Source organism: Myxine glutinosa, chromosome 9 (assembly GCF_964187855.1).
Source record: "Myxine glutinosa chromosome 9, kmMyxGlut1.1, whole genome shotgun sequence".
Lineage (NCBI taxonomy): Eukaryota > Metazoa > Chordata > Myxini > Myxiniformes > Myxinidae > Myxine > Myxine glutinosa.
Window position 1 is genome coordinate 6587975 of NC_136269.1, and position 12500 is coordinate 6600474.

At 45.8% G+C, this 12500-nt stretch overlaps 1 protein-coding gene across 1 annotated transcript in view; it reads left to right on the forward strand.

Moving 5' to 3' along the window:
- Positions 1–12500, forward strand: part of LYST (lysosomal trafficking regulator) — a 457799-nt gene that overhangs the window by 245698 nt on the left and 199601 nt on the right. Inside the window, exons 21-23 of the mRNA XM_078785068.1 lie at positions 3390–3527; positions 7630–7828; positions 8998–9153. Coding sequence (XP_078641194.1) covers positions 3390–3527; positions 7630–7828; positions 8998–9153 — 493 coding nt within the window. The remainder of the gene's footprint in view (positions 1–3389; positions 3528–7629; positions 7829–8997; positions 9154–12500) is intronic.

The window sequence follows — 12500 nt, forward strand, 5'->3', positions numbered from 1 at the left end:
GTATGGAAATAAAGAATTAATGGCTCGTATTTTGAATTTGACAATTAAAAGTACATGTGAGATGCACGAGGGAGCTCATTTTGATTTGACTTTATTGATACCGTCATGATGCGTCTTGGACAGTTTGATGTCTTGGTTTGTGAATGTTCACCTCCTCGAGTGATATCATTTCTTCGACCTTGATCCTTGACTTTCTTTCTGAGTTTCTTTGACCTATATACTTTCTTGACTTATATACCGATATACAAATGATGTTTAATGATGTTTATTTTGGTTTTGGGTCGTCCTTTCCGCATATCTCGTGGGATTGTGAGTTGGAGAGACGGCCGTGATGGCGGGGAGGGGGATGGAATTCTCTCAAGCAGGGATTCAACCTGTGTCCTTATAAAAGGTCTTTGTCCGAGGTCACCGAGTCCGATCGGTGCAGCCGTGCGTGCGGCACCCGGGAAAACAACATCGTCACAATGAAAACATCGTCACGATGAACGTTATGCGGGAGTCCAAACCTGAGAATGTTGGAGACCAAAGCTGAAATTGGAAAAACTAAATAGCCTATTTTACTCCTGGGGATCCCAGGATTACCCACCAAAAATATCGTTGCGATCGGTTCAGCGGTTTTTGCGGTACCTTCGAACGGACGGACAGACAGACAGACAGACAGACAGACGGACGGACATTTGGTGAATTATAGTACAGTATATATTCAAACATACACGTCAGGTGGGTCGACGACAACCGTTGACTACCTGCTGGTGCGTAGGCGAGATAGGGGGCACCTCCGGGACACAAAGGTGATCCCGGGGGAGGAGGCTGTTTCACAGCACCATTTGGTTGTCTGCGACATAAGGGTGAAAGGTGCGAGGAGAGCTCGGCGGGTGAAGTACCAACCGAGAATGAAGGTGTGGAGGTTGAAAGAGGTGACAGTAAGGGAGGCATTAAAAGAGAGGCTGAGTAGGGTAGAGGATGATGTGGTTGAGCTTGAACGTGGTTGGATGTCAATGAAAGATAGTCTGTTGGGAGCCGTTGGTGAGGTATGTGGATGGACAAAAGGACCACCGAGCATGCACTCGGAAACATGGTGGGGGGATGATGAAGTTGGAAAGAAGATTGACGAGAAGAGGAAGAAGTTCAAGGAGTGGCAGAAGGCGAAGGGTATGGGGGTAGAAAAGTCAGAGCATGAAAGTTATAAGGCAGCCAAGAAGGCTGCAAAGAAAGAGGTGGCAAAGGCGCAGGAGGCATGTCGGAAAATGTTCAGAGAATGCTTGGATTCGGAAGAGGGTCAGAGAGCGGTATTCAGGATTTCAAAGCAGATAGCGAAAGAGAGGTGTGATGTGATGGGGGTGAGTTGCTTGATGGATGAAGTGGGACAAATCGTTGTGGACCCAGATGGAATTAAAGGAAGATGTAAGAGATATATGGAAATACTGTTGAATGCAGAGAATGAATGGGATGGCAACATAGAGAGTAACCCAGTTTTAGGACCGGCAGAGAAGATAACCGAGAAGGAAGTTGAGGAAGCGATAAAAGCAATGAAGAGTAGAAAAGCGGGAGGGCCGACGGGAGTTGTGGGAGATATGTTGAAGGCAGCGGGAAATTGGGGTGTGAAGAGAATGACAGAGATCTGCAATCTGGTGGTGAAAGAAGGCCGCATTCCAGTGGATTGAGAACTGAGTACCCTCGTCCCTCTATACAAGGGGAAAGGTGACCCTCTGGGCTGTGGCTCGTATCGAGTGATAAAGTTATTGGAGCATGGAATGAAGGTATTGGAAAGGGTGTTGGAGAGGAGGATAAGGAAGAAAGTGAAGATTGACGAAATGCAGTTTGGATTTATGCCAGGAAGAGTAACGACAGACGCGCTTTTTATTGTGAGGCAGTTGCAGGAGAAGTACATGGAGAAGAGGAAGAAGTTGTTTCTTCGGTTTGATGATCTGGAGAAAGCATTCGATAGGGTTCCACGTGAAGTAGTGACATGGGCATTGAGGAAGTTAGGAGTGGAGGAATGGTTGATCAGAGTAGTGATGGCAATGTACAAAAGAGCATGCACAGCTGTAAGGACGAAGGATGGGAACAGTGGTGAGTTTGAGGTGAAGGTTGGAGTGCATCAGGGGTCGGTACTAAGTCAACTACTATTTGTAGCTGTGATGAAGGTGCTGGCTCGGAACGGAAAGGAGGGTTTACCGTGGGAGTTGTTGAATGCAGATGATCTGGTGTTGATTGCAGAAAGTATTAATGGACTGAAGGAGAAGATGAACAAGTGGAAGGAATGTATGGAGGCAAAAGGTCTGAAGGTGAATATCGGAAAAACGAAGGTGATGGCAAGTGGTAAAGCATGTGGTGAGGTGGAAAGAATTGGGAAGTGGTCGTGTGCTGTGTGCAGGAAGGGTGTCGGAGTGAATTCCATTCAATGTACAATGTGTGGTGAGTGTGTTTATCAAAATGTAGTGGTTTGAGAGGGCCATTAACCAGTGTGGCAGCTACATTCAAGTGTAAGGTGTGCACAGAGGGAGCTGCAGATGGAGGAAATATTCATTTGGATCTTGGAGACGGCGTGAAGCTGGAAGGTGTGAAAACATTTTGCTACCTCGGACACATGCTGAATGGAGAAGGTGGATCAGACTCGGCAACGGTTGCTGAAGTGAGATGTGCATGGAAGAAGTTTTGGGAACTGAGTGGCATGCTGATGAGGAGGGGAGTGTCGTTGAAGCTGAAGGGAAAGGTGTATGCTGCACGTGTGAGAAGTGTTATGATTTATGGGAGTGAGACATGGGTAATGAACGTAGAGCAGCAACGAAGGCTGGAAAGGGTGGTAATGCGAATGGTTCGACGGATGTGTGGAGTATCGTTGAGAGAGAGGAAGACAAATGATGAATTGCGAAAGATGATGGGAATAGAGCCTGTGATGGATGCTGTGAAGAGAAACAGGTTGAGATGGTTTGGTTATGTGTTGAGGAAGGATGAAAGTGACTGGTTGAGAAGAGTGATGGAAATGAATGTACAAGGAAGTAGAGGACGGGGAAGACCGAGAAAGACTTGGCTAAAGATGGTGGAGGAAGAAATGCGGGCAAGGGGGTTAACAAGGAGAGATGCAGAAAATAGGGCAAGATGGAGAAGATTGTCATGGGGACCGCAAGGCTAACCCCCGCTCTCGCAGGGAAAATGGCCTTAAAATGCCTGTTGTTGTTGTTGTTTTATATATTCAAACACTCCTTGTAATGTGATTTTTATTCACGTGTGAAGGTTGTTTGTCTTTCTTGCTCCATCCTGCTTATGTAATGTAGTTAAACAAAACACGGTCCTCATGGCAATTTATATAATTTTTTCAGTTTAAACCTGTTTTATTTTGTTGTGTAGACTTTCCTGAAGGTGAACATTTGGTGTGTGCTATTCAGGCTGGAGTGTGGGAGACACTAATGGCTGCCGTGGAGATCCTAATACGAGAGACTCATCCGGCCCAGATTTTCAATGTAAAACAGCTTCTCCGTGCCCGACTCGTGGAGCAGCTTCTGCTGACGTGCCTTCTGCTGCAGGTGTGTTGCCTTTACCCAACTACTGTGCCACGTTTTGCTTTAACCGAGCTGAATTGCTGGTTCATTTTGTGTTGTTGTTTTGCTGATTCATTTTACCATACAACAACAACAACAGGAATGTTATGGCCGTTTTCCCTGCTAGATTCATTTTACCATAGGAATACCATTTTTCTGTTATTTTTACCATGCTTAGTGTGTCTTTTTTGCGTTTCTGTTTCTTTATGCGTGTTTGTCCATCTTTTTTGCACAGCTGTCTGTCTCTTTTTGCGAGTCTGTCTGTCTCTGTGCATGTTTGCCCGTCTTTTTTGCACATCTGTCTGTCTCTTTTTGCATGTCTGCCTGTCTCTTTTTGCATGTCTGCCTGTCTCTTTTTGCATGTCTACCTGTCTCTTTTTGCATGTCTGCCTGTCTCTTTTTGCATGTCTGCCTGTCTCTTTTTGCATGTCTACCTGTCTCTTTTTGCATGTCTACCTGTCTCTTTTTGCATGTCTACCTGTCTCTTTTTGCATGTCTACCTGTCTCTTTTTGCATGTCTACCTGTCTCTTTTTGCAAATCTGTCTGTCTCTTTTTGCATGTCTACCTGTCTCTTTTTGCATGTCTACCTGTCTCTTTTTGCATGTCTACCTGTCTCTTTTTGCATGTCTACCTGTCTCTTTTTGCAAATCTGCCTGTCTCTTTTTGCATGTCTACCTGTCTCTTTTTGCATGTCTACCTGTCTCTTTTTGCATGTCTACCTGTCTCTTTTTGCATGTCTACCTGTCTCTTTTTGCAAATCTGCCTGTCTCTTTTTGCATGTCTACCTGTCTCTTTTTGCATGTCTACCTGTCTCTTTTTGCATGTCTACCTGTCTCTTTTTGCATGTCTACCTGTCTCTTTTTGCATGTCTACCTGTCTCTTTTTGTATGTCTACCTGTCTCTTTTTGCATGTCTACCTGTCTCTTTTTGCAAATCTGCCTGTCTCTTTTTTGCATGTCTACCTGTTTGCAAATCTGCCTGTCTCTTTTTGCATGTCTGCCTGTCTCATTTTGCAAATCTGCCTGTCTCTCTTTGCGTGTCTGCCTGTCTCTCCTTGCGTGTCTGCCTGTCTCTTTTTGCATGTCGACCTGTCTCTTTTTGCAAATCTGCCTGTCTCTTTTTGCAAATCTGCCTGTCTCTCTTTGCGTGTCTGCCTGTCTGTCTTTGCATGTCTGCTTGTCTCTCTTTGCATGTCTGCCTGTCTCTCTTTGCATGTCTGCCTGTCTCTTTTTGCATGTCTGCCTGTCTCTCTTTGCATGTCTGCCTGTCTCTATTTGTATGTCTGCCTGTCTCTTTTTGTGTTTTTGCATGTCTGCCTCTCCTTTTGCATGTCTGCCTGTCTCCTTTTGCATGTCTGCCTGTCTCCTTTTGTGTGTCTGCCTGTCTCCTTTTGCATGTCTGCCTGTCTCCTTTTGTGTGTGAGCCTGTCTCCTTTTGCGTGTGTGCCTGTCTCCTTTTGCGTGTGTGCCTGTCTCGTTTTGCGTGTGTGCCTGTCTCGTTTTGCGTGTGTGCCTGTCTCGTTTTGCGTGTGTGCCTGTCTCGTTTTGCGTGTGTGCCTGTCTCGTTTTGCGTGTGTGCCTGTCTCGTTTTGCGTGTGTGCCTGTCTCGTTTTGCGTGTGTGCCTGTCTCGTTTTGCGTGTGTGCCTGTCTCGTTTTGCGTGTGTGCCTGTCTCGTTTTGCGTGTGTGCCTGTCTCGTTTTGCGTGTGTGCCTGTCTCGTTTTGCGTGTGTGCCTGTCTTTTCACCCATGATGTACCAAAGTCTTCACGGCATTAGAAAAATCAGGATGGGGAGGGTGGGAGTTGCTCCCCAAAATATGTATTCTTTTTTGTTTGTTAAAAGTCTTATGATTACGTTAGTATGATTCTACATGCTGCTCTGGCTCCCAGCAATTACTGAAATTGGTTTAAAATACCGTGATACCGTTTAAAATACTTTTAGTCGGTGTAGTATACTGCTTTATTTTAGCAGGTGGGTGCCCAGGAGTATCGTCTTTGTTTTTCTATTTATATTAGCGCACTCATCTGTCCCTGTTCCTCGCTTTTTGCATCTCTGTCCCTGTCCCTCTCTTTTCGCATGTCTGTCCTTGTTCCTCGCTTTTTTGCGTGGCTATGTTCCTGTCACTCTCTTTTTGTGCGTCTGTCTGTCCATGTCATCGATTGTTTTAATTTCTTTACCTTATGCTGTCCATGACCCAGACATTTATTTGTAGGGGCAGGGAGTGGGTGGGGGGTTGTACCTAATGCATGATTACTCACCCAGAGGTGTGAATTTTTTGAATAGTAACACATGATCGGTAATTCCACATCAGAATGTGTGTTTTATACTTCTCCCACTCCCCTCACCCCCCTTTCCCACGCCTCCTTCCCCCAAGCCCTCTCCCTCCCACAGATCTCCCGATGTCCCTGCTCTCAAATGTTGTGTTTGTGTGCTTCCCCTTCTCTCCCCATGTTGTCTACCGCTCCCCTTATTATATATTTAGTGTATCTGTTTGATTTTTTTTTTGTGTGATAAATGTTAGCTCTTTCACGAGCCTCGATCCTGTATACAAAACAAAAAATTTAAAAAATCAGTAATCCTCCTTGCCGTTGAATCAAATTTTCCACTTGGATGCGGATCGGTGGACAGAGATTTGTGTGGATGTGGGCGTAGTCGTGCCGTTCCGTTTTATCCCGTATATGACAGACTTCATCGAGCGAACGTTGATGAATTTTTCTCTCCTTGGCCTTAACATGTCCACTCCTACACATTTGTTCAATTTTTCCGTCAGTGAATTTCGAGTCTGACACCACAGCTTGCGGTTTGCGATTGTGCATTTACGGAGTGTCATGCTAATTGGATTCACATACATGTGCATGTATGAAGGGGAGAGGTGGGAGGGGGTAAGAGGATGTTTGAGTTCATCCATTCTGTCAGTTTGCTTATGTAATACGTAGATTATTCTCTGAACCATCACAAGCATGTCATCGATTTTGAGTGATTTATTTTTAAACTGCATGGAGCAATTTGTGTGGACTTGACTATTGAAGAAGAAAGCATTTGAACTACATCTACATTGATCTTTAATGGCTTTTGTTTCTCCTCTATGGCCACCTGTTCCTCTTTCCTCCTGTTTGACGAATTCCTTCTTGAGGCTGTTCAATCCCAATCTTTCCTCGAGAACTTCCAGCAGGTGGTGCACCACTGCGTCATGTTATCCCCCATCCCTACCCTCCATCTTTACTACTCCTAGCCCAACCTCTTACTCCCAGGTTGCAGTGTTTCCTCTCCCTCCTCTGTCGCTCTCTTTCCCCGTTTGTTCATTACCTTGCTTGGTATGTCCCTCCAGGACCCGACCGCTGTATTTTCAGTGTTTCCTCTTTCCTCGATCGTTCCACACAAAGCACTAAATCGTACATTGATTGCTTCATACAACGAAAGGAAATGAAGGAAATTGATTTGTCGGACTTGAAGGAAGTGGATCAACGAATATTCTGGAGTAATTGTAATTTATTGGAGCAACCTGAATGGAAGTGTCGGAGTGAATCGTGAGGTCTTGTTTTGTATGCAGCACTGCGATGCGCGCAGCATCATTTTGTGGCGGTGTGCATCTTTGCCGCTGATGCACTGCCCCCTGTAGGCTCGAAGAGGAATTTGTAATTTGTTCAGTATATGCCGTTGATAACTCACCTGCACTTTGCGAAGGACACCGTGAGATCTTTAACGTTCACAAATGCGGGAGACGGGACGCCCGGCTTAACATCCATCCGAGGGATGCCGTCCCTACCTGCAAAACACCAGACAACAGTTTACTGTTGGGTTGGGATTCAAACCCAGGCTAGACAGCTTAGAGTGGAGTGTGTGTGCACCTCTAGGGTCTCGGCTATCCTGTCCACCTCGTGATCATTGCTTTTCCTTAGTCTTCGTCATGCTCTTGCTGTTTGGGTCTGCCAATGTAAAGCACTGTTTGTTAAACCTGAGTTTGCATCGACCTTCTCGTGCTCGTGCATCTATAATGTTTCTTGTTGTTGTTTTTTTATTGTCGTTCTTTTCTCAAAAGAGGATTTTTTTACACTGGAAACCCTTTTCTCTGCCTTTATCACTGAAGGAGAACGAAAATGAAGACCCAATCAGCTTACCTCCTGCCGTGAGCCGTGCCTTGGTGCGACTTGTTGAGGAGTTAATAGGTTCTCCTCCGGATAGTGAGCTTCTAGCATCGGTGTGCAGCTTTCTCCTTGCTGCGCACTCCCCGGCCTCCACTTACGTGTGCCATACCAGTGCTGCCTTCTATTTCTCACTGCACACAGGTGTGTGTGTGTGTGTGTGTGTGTGTGTGTGTGTGTGTGTGTGTGTGTGTGTGTGTGTTTGCGTGTGGGCCTCGTGTGTTGTGGCACAACCCCAATACCAGTGCCATTTAGGTGGGGTAAAGTCCGGGTAAATTACTGTTGTGTTCTCCATATTCTCATCGTAGAAGATTGTTGAAACTGCTTTTGAAGGCTATGCCCTCAACATGTACACACACATCCACACATATGCATATTCAATCATTGAATCGATCATTGAAAATCAATCGAACAATTGAACGGCATTCATTGATAATGTGGACGTCATCCTACGATGTTTACAAAAGGCCCTCCCATAAAGTTCAAAGATCACTCGATCCCAGGGATAATTGGGGGTTTATGGCAGAAGCGCCGCTGTACGATCCCCCGAGCCTTATGCTGGCCCACGTTGTTCGGATTTTGCAGTACGTGCCCCAATATTAGTTACGTGGGCGAGCTGAGAAAGGTCTCCAACTCTTTCGTTGTGCAGAAGCACAGTCCTTCCTCTCAGGTACTTTTCCAAGTATTTCCGGCTTCTTTTAAAAGCTTTGTGAGTCATTTTACCTGACAATGCTTATGTCGCACACACGATATACGGAAAAATGAATTGATCAGCATTGCTGCTAAAGGGTTATGCACATGCTCGCCGAGCATTCTGGGAGGACTACTTCATTTTCGAAGGTCCCACATTGTAGACAGGTAAATTATTGAATGCATAAGTGTTTTATCGAGCTTGTCATCTTTCAATCCAACAAGGAGTCTGACTTCCTCAATCTTCTTCCTCAATCTACTGGCTCATCATTTTTCCTCCAAACACATTATTTTTGTGATTTTTTGTCCCTCTCCTCCTCATCCACTGCAAATGAAACCATGTTTACCAAACTGGCACACAGGGACATCTTTTATAGACTAATTGATGTAGGAGGGAACAGGGCGAATGCCAAAACCGAAAGGGACAACATATCCATAGTTCGGTGCCATTCACGTTTCCCTTTCGATCTCCATCGCTGAATGTTTCACAAAACATCGCAATGTGTGTGGGGCTTCATTCTGGACCGACACATGCAAGCATATGTGTAATCCCATGCTTGATTTTTCTTGTATTGCGATGCAACAATTAAAATGTTTGGTTTTTGTATTGCTTCCTTAACCAGATGGCCGCATTGTTGAAGAGAAGCTCTGCGCCATCAATGCATTAAGAATGCAATCGTCCCCTCAGGCCTCTGCTCCAAACACACCCGACTCAAGTTGCAGTTTTGCCTTTGATTCCCCGAAAGTCCCGTTCGTCTCATCCTCCTCAAACACTTCAGGTGAGTATTTGAGCTTTTGAACGTCCACCTGTTCAATTATGTTCATCCGTTATCGCCGTTTGCATTTTGATCGTGTCCCACAGCTCCGATGTCAATGCATGCAATGCTCTGTGTGGTCTCACTTGGAAACGAAACCATAACATCCTTGTGCGTCACAGATAGGGTGTTACCTGAAAGATTGTGCTATCCTTTGGTGGTAATAAGAGCTTGTGTTGTCTGCTAACATCTCCTTATGGGTGTTAGAATCCCATTGTTTACAAAGATGAGGCCAACTTGTTTACCAACACTGAACAAATTCTAAACTCTTGTCTTGGCTGAGGACTGCTTCAGCAGCACCCTGCAATGGAGTAGAGAAGTGTCCAAGGTGTGAAAATGTAAATGACCTATTGTGAATGGCTCTATGAATGGTTGTGATGCACTCGAAGTTGGCCATTTGTTTCCATTGATGTTGGGGATGCCTTATTGCTGCGTATTTGCACTCACCATGGGGAATGGGGATGGTTTCAAGTGTAAAATAAGATACGGTCGGACCCCGCTATTTGCGGAATCGACATATTCGTAGTTTATAAAATCCGACATGTTTCTCGATCCGCGGAAAAGTGTCCCCCAAATTCGCGGTTTTTTTTTCTTTTCATGGATGTGTTCCGGGAAATCGCCGTTCCCCCCCCCCCCCCCTCCCCCCCTCCTATTCGCGGCCATGTTACACGAATTCGCTATTTTTAAGGGGTGCAAAAAAAAAAATTAACGGGCTGCTAGCTTGACACATTTATAAAACCCATCTTTTACCAGCCATGCAAAAAGCAGGTAGACGTACGCAAAACAACATCTTGTACAAGTCGTGAGCATGACCTGCTTATACAGTACAGTGCAGTACCGTACATTCACTGCCATGTGCTAATGTGCTTTGCGTTTTCGTGGCTTTCGCGGGCGCGAATTTTAGCCGCACTATAAGCGAGCTTTGCGGGATATCCCACCAGATGTGTAAACAAGTCAACTCTGCGAATTATGGAATGCAAACGCTTCATTAAAACAATTACAGTTTGCAATTTACGGCAAAGCATCATCAGAGATGTCACACAATGAAAACGCTTCGGGGGATGTTCCATCAGCGACGAGAAGATGTCATCCTCCGCGAATTATAGAATGCGAACGCTTCATTAAATCTACGATTGAAATTAGCAGATCGGCTCAATACGGCATCATCCGATAACATCCCCCACAAACAATGGGCTCCCGCAAATACCCACAATGTTCGCAATCCTACATATATGCAGATTGTGTCCTCAATCTCGATTATTGTTCTCGTCCCATTGCTTCAACCTGTGGTTTTGACTCGCTCTGCTCATCGTTCAATCATAGCTCCCAAGCGCAAGAGCAGTGCCGGAGATGTGTAGACTACCAAGAGGCAGAAGAAAGTGATGTGCCTGAGCCAGAAAGTGGAGCTGCTCGACCGCCTCTTGAGAGGAGAGAGTGCGGCCTTTGTTGACAGGCATTACAGCGTCAACGAATCCACCGTTCGCTACATACGGAAGAAGGCGATTCATGAGAAAGCTTCAGCGAGCACTGTATCGAGTACGAAGGTGGTCACCCATGTCCGGAATATCCACATGGAAAGGATGGAGAAGACTCTCAGAATATGGATCGAGGACAACACGCAGACGAGGGACTTCATGCTGAAAACCATGATGCTTAACCGTTCCCGAAGCCCACTCATCGAGGACGAGTTGGATGCCATTCCAAAGGTTTCCGAGGAGGAGGAGGCGGCGGCGGGCAGTAATGAGGAAGAGGTGTCGAGGTCCAACCTCACAGTCCAGTTCCAGGGCGTGTTGCTGCAGGACATGCGGGTGATTGTCGACAGCGTGCAAGATGCTAACCCAGTCATGGAGAGGTACCTCAAGTTTTAGAGAGGCTTTGATGATGTGCTGCTCCCGTACAAAGAGCTGCATCAAAATGTTGGGCAATCTGCCAGGCAGCTCCCCATTACCCATTTCTTCAGCCCTGCTCCCTCCACCTCAACATCATCAACACCCTCTCCAGCGTTCCTCTCATTGTCCTCACCGGCATTCGCACCGGCATTCACACCAGCATCCTCACCATAGGGGGCACCTCCGGAAAGAACTGGGAAGTGGCCCTGTGCTGTGTGCAGGAAGGGTGTCGGAATGAACTCCATTCAATGTACAATGTGCACTGAGTGGGTTCATCAAAAATGTAGTGGTTTGAGAGGGTCATTAACCAGTGTGGCAGCTACATTCAAATGTAAGGTGTGCACAGAGGGAGCCGCAGATTGAGGAAATGTTGAGTTGGATCTTGGAGACGGCGTGCAGCTGGAAGGTGTGAAAACATTTTGCTACCTCGGAGATATGCTGAATGGAGAAGGTGGATCAGACTCGGCAACGGTTGCTAGAGTGAGATGTGCATGGAAGAAGTTTCGGGAACTGAGTGGCGTGCTGATGAGGAGAGGGGAGTGTCGTTGAAGCTGAAGGGAAAGGTGTATGCTGCATGTGTGAGAAGTGTTATGATTTCTGGGAACGAGACCTGGGTAATGAACGTAGAGCAGCAACGAAGGCTGGAAAGGGTGGAAATGCGAATGGTTCGATGGATGTGCAGAGTATCGTTGAGAAAGAGGAAGACAAATGATGAATTGCGAAAGATGATGGGAATAGAGCCTGTGATTGATGCTGTGAAGAGGAACAGGTTGAGATGGTTTGGTCATGTGTTGAGGAAGGATGAAAGTGACTGGTTGAGAAGAGTGATGGAAATGAATGTAGAAGGACGTAGAGGACGGGGAAGACCGAGAAAGACTTGGCTAAAGATAGTGGAAGAAGAAATGCGGGCAAGGGGGTTAACAAGGAGAGATGCAGAAAATAGGGCAAAATGGAGAAGATTGTCATGGGGACTGCAAGGCTAACCCCCGTTCTAGCAGGGAAAATGGCCTTAAAATGCATGTTGTTGTCGTTGTTGTTGTATCCTGACCAGCATTCTCACCAGCGTCCTCACCTTCTCCTACCTCTCCTGGCTCTCCCTTATTGCACTATTTTGTTGCACCATCATTTGGGTCGCCCTCAAAGTTCGAGGAATTCTTGGGATTTTAATTCATCACCATCATTTGAAAGTTGCGTGTGTTTGTAAAATAAAATTTTTAAATGGTACATGATGGTGTTGTTTGCTTTACTTTCACAGTACGGTATGGTTAACCATTCTAATAAACTGGAAGCGCATTCCTTCAATAAATTAGCAATGGTACCTGGTGTTGTCGTTTATTATTTTTTTTTGGAAGCATTTTGTGTGAAACTGTAGTCATGTGCATTTGCTGTTGAAAACATTTTAGACTTTTAAAATATTCCTCC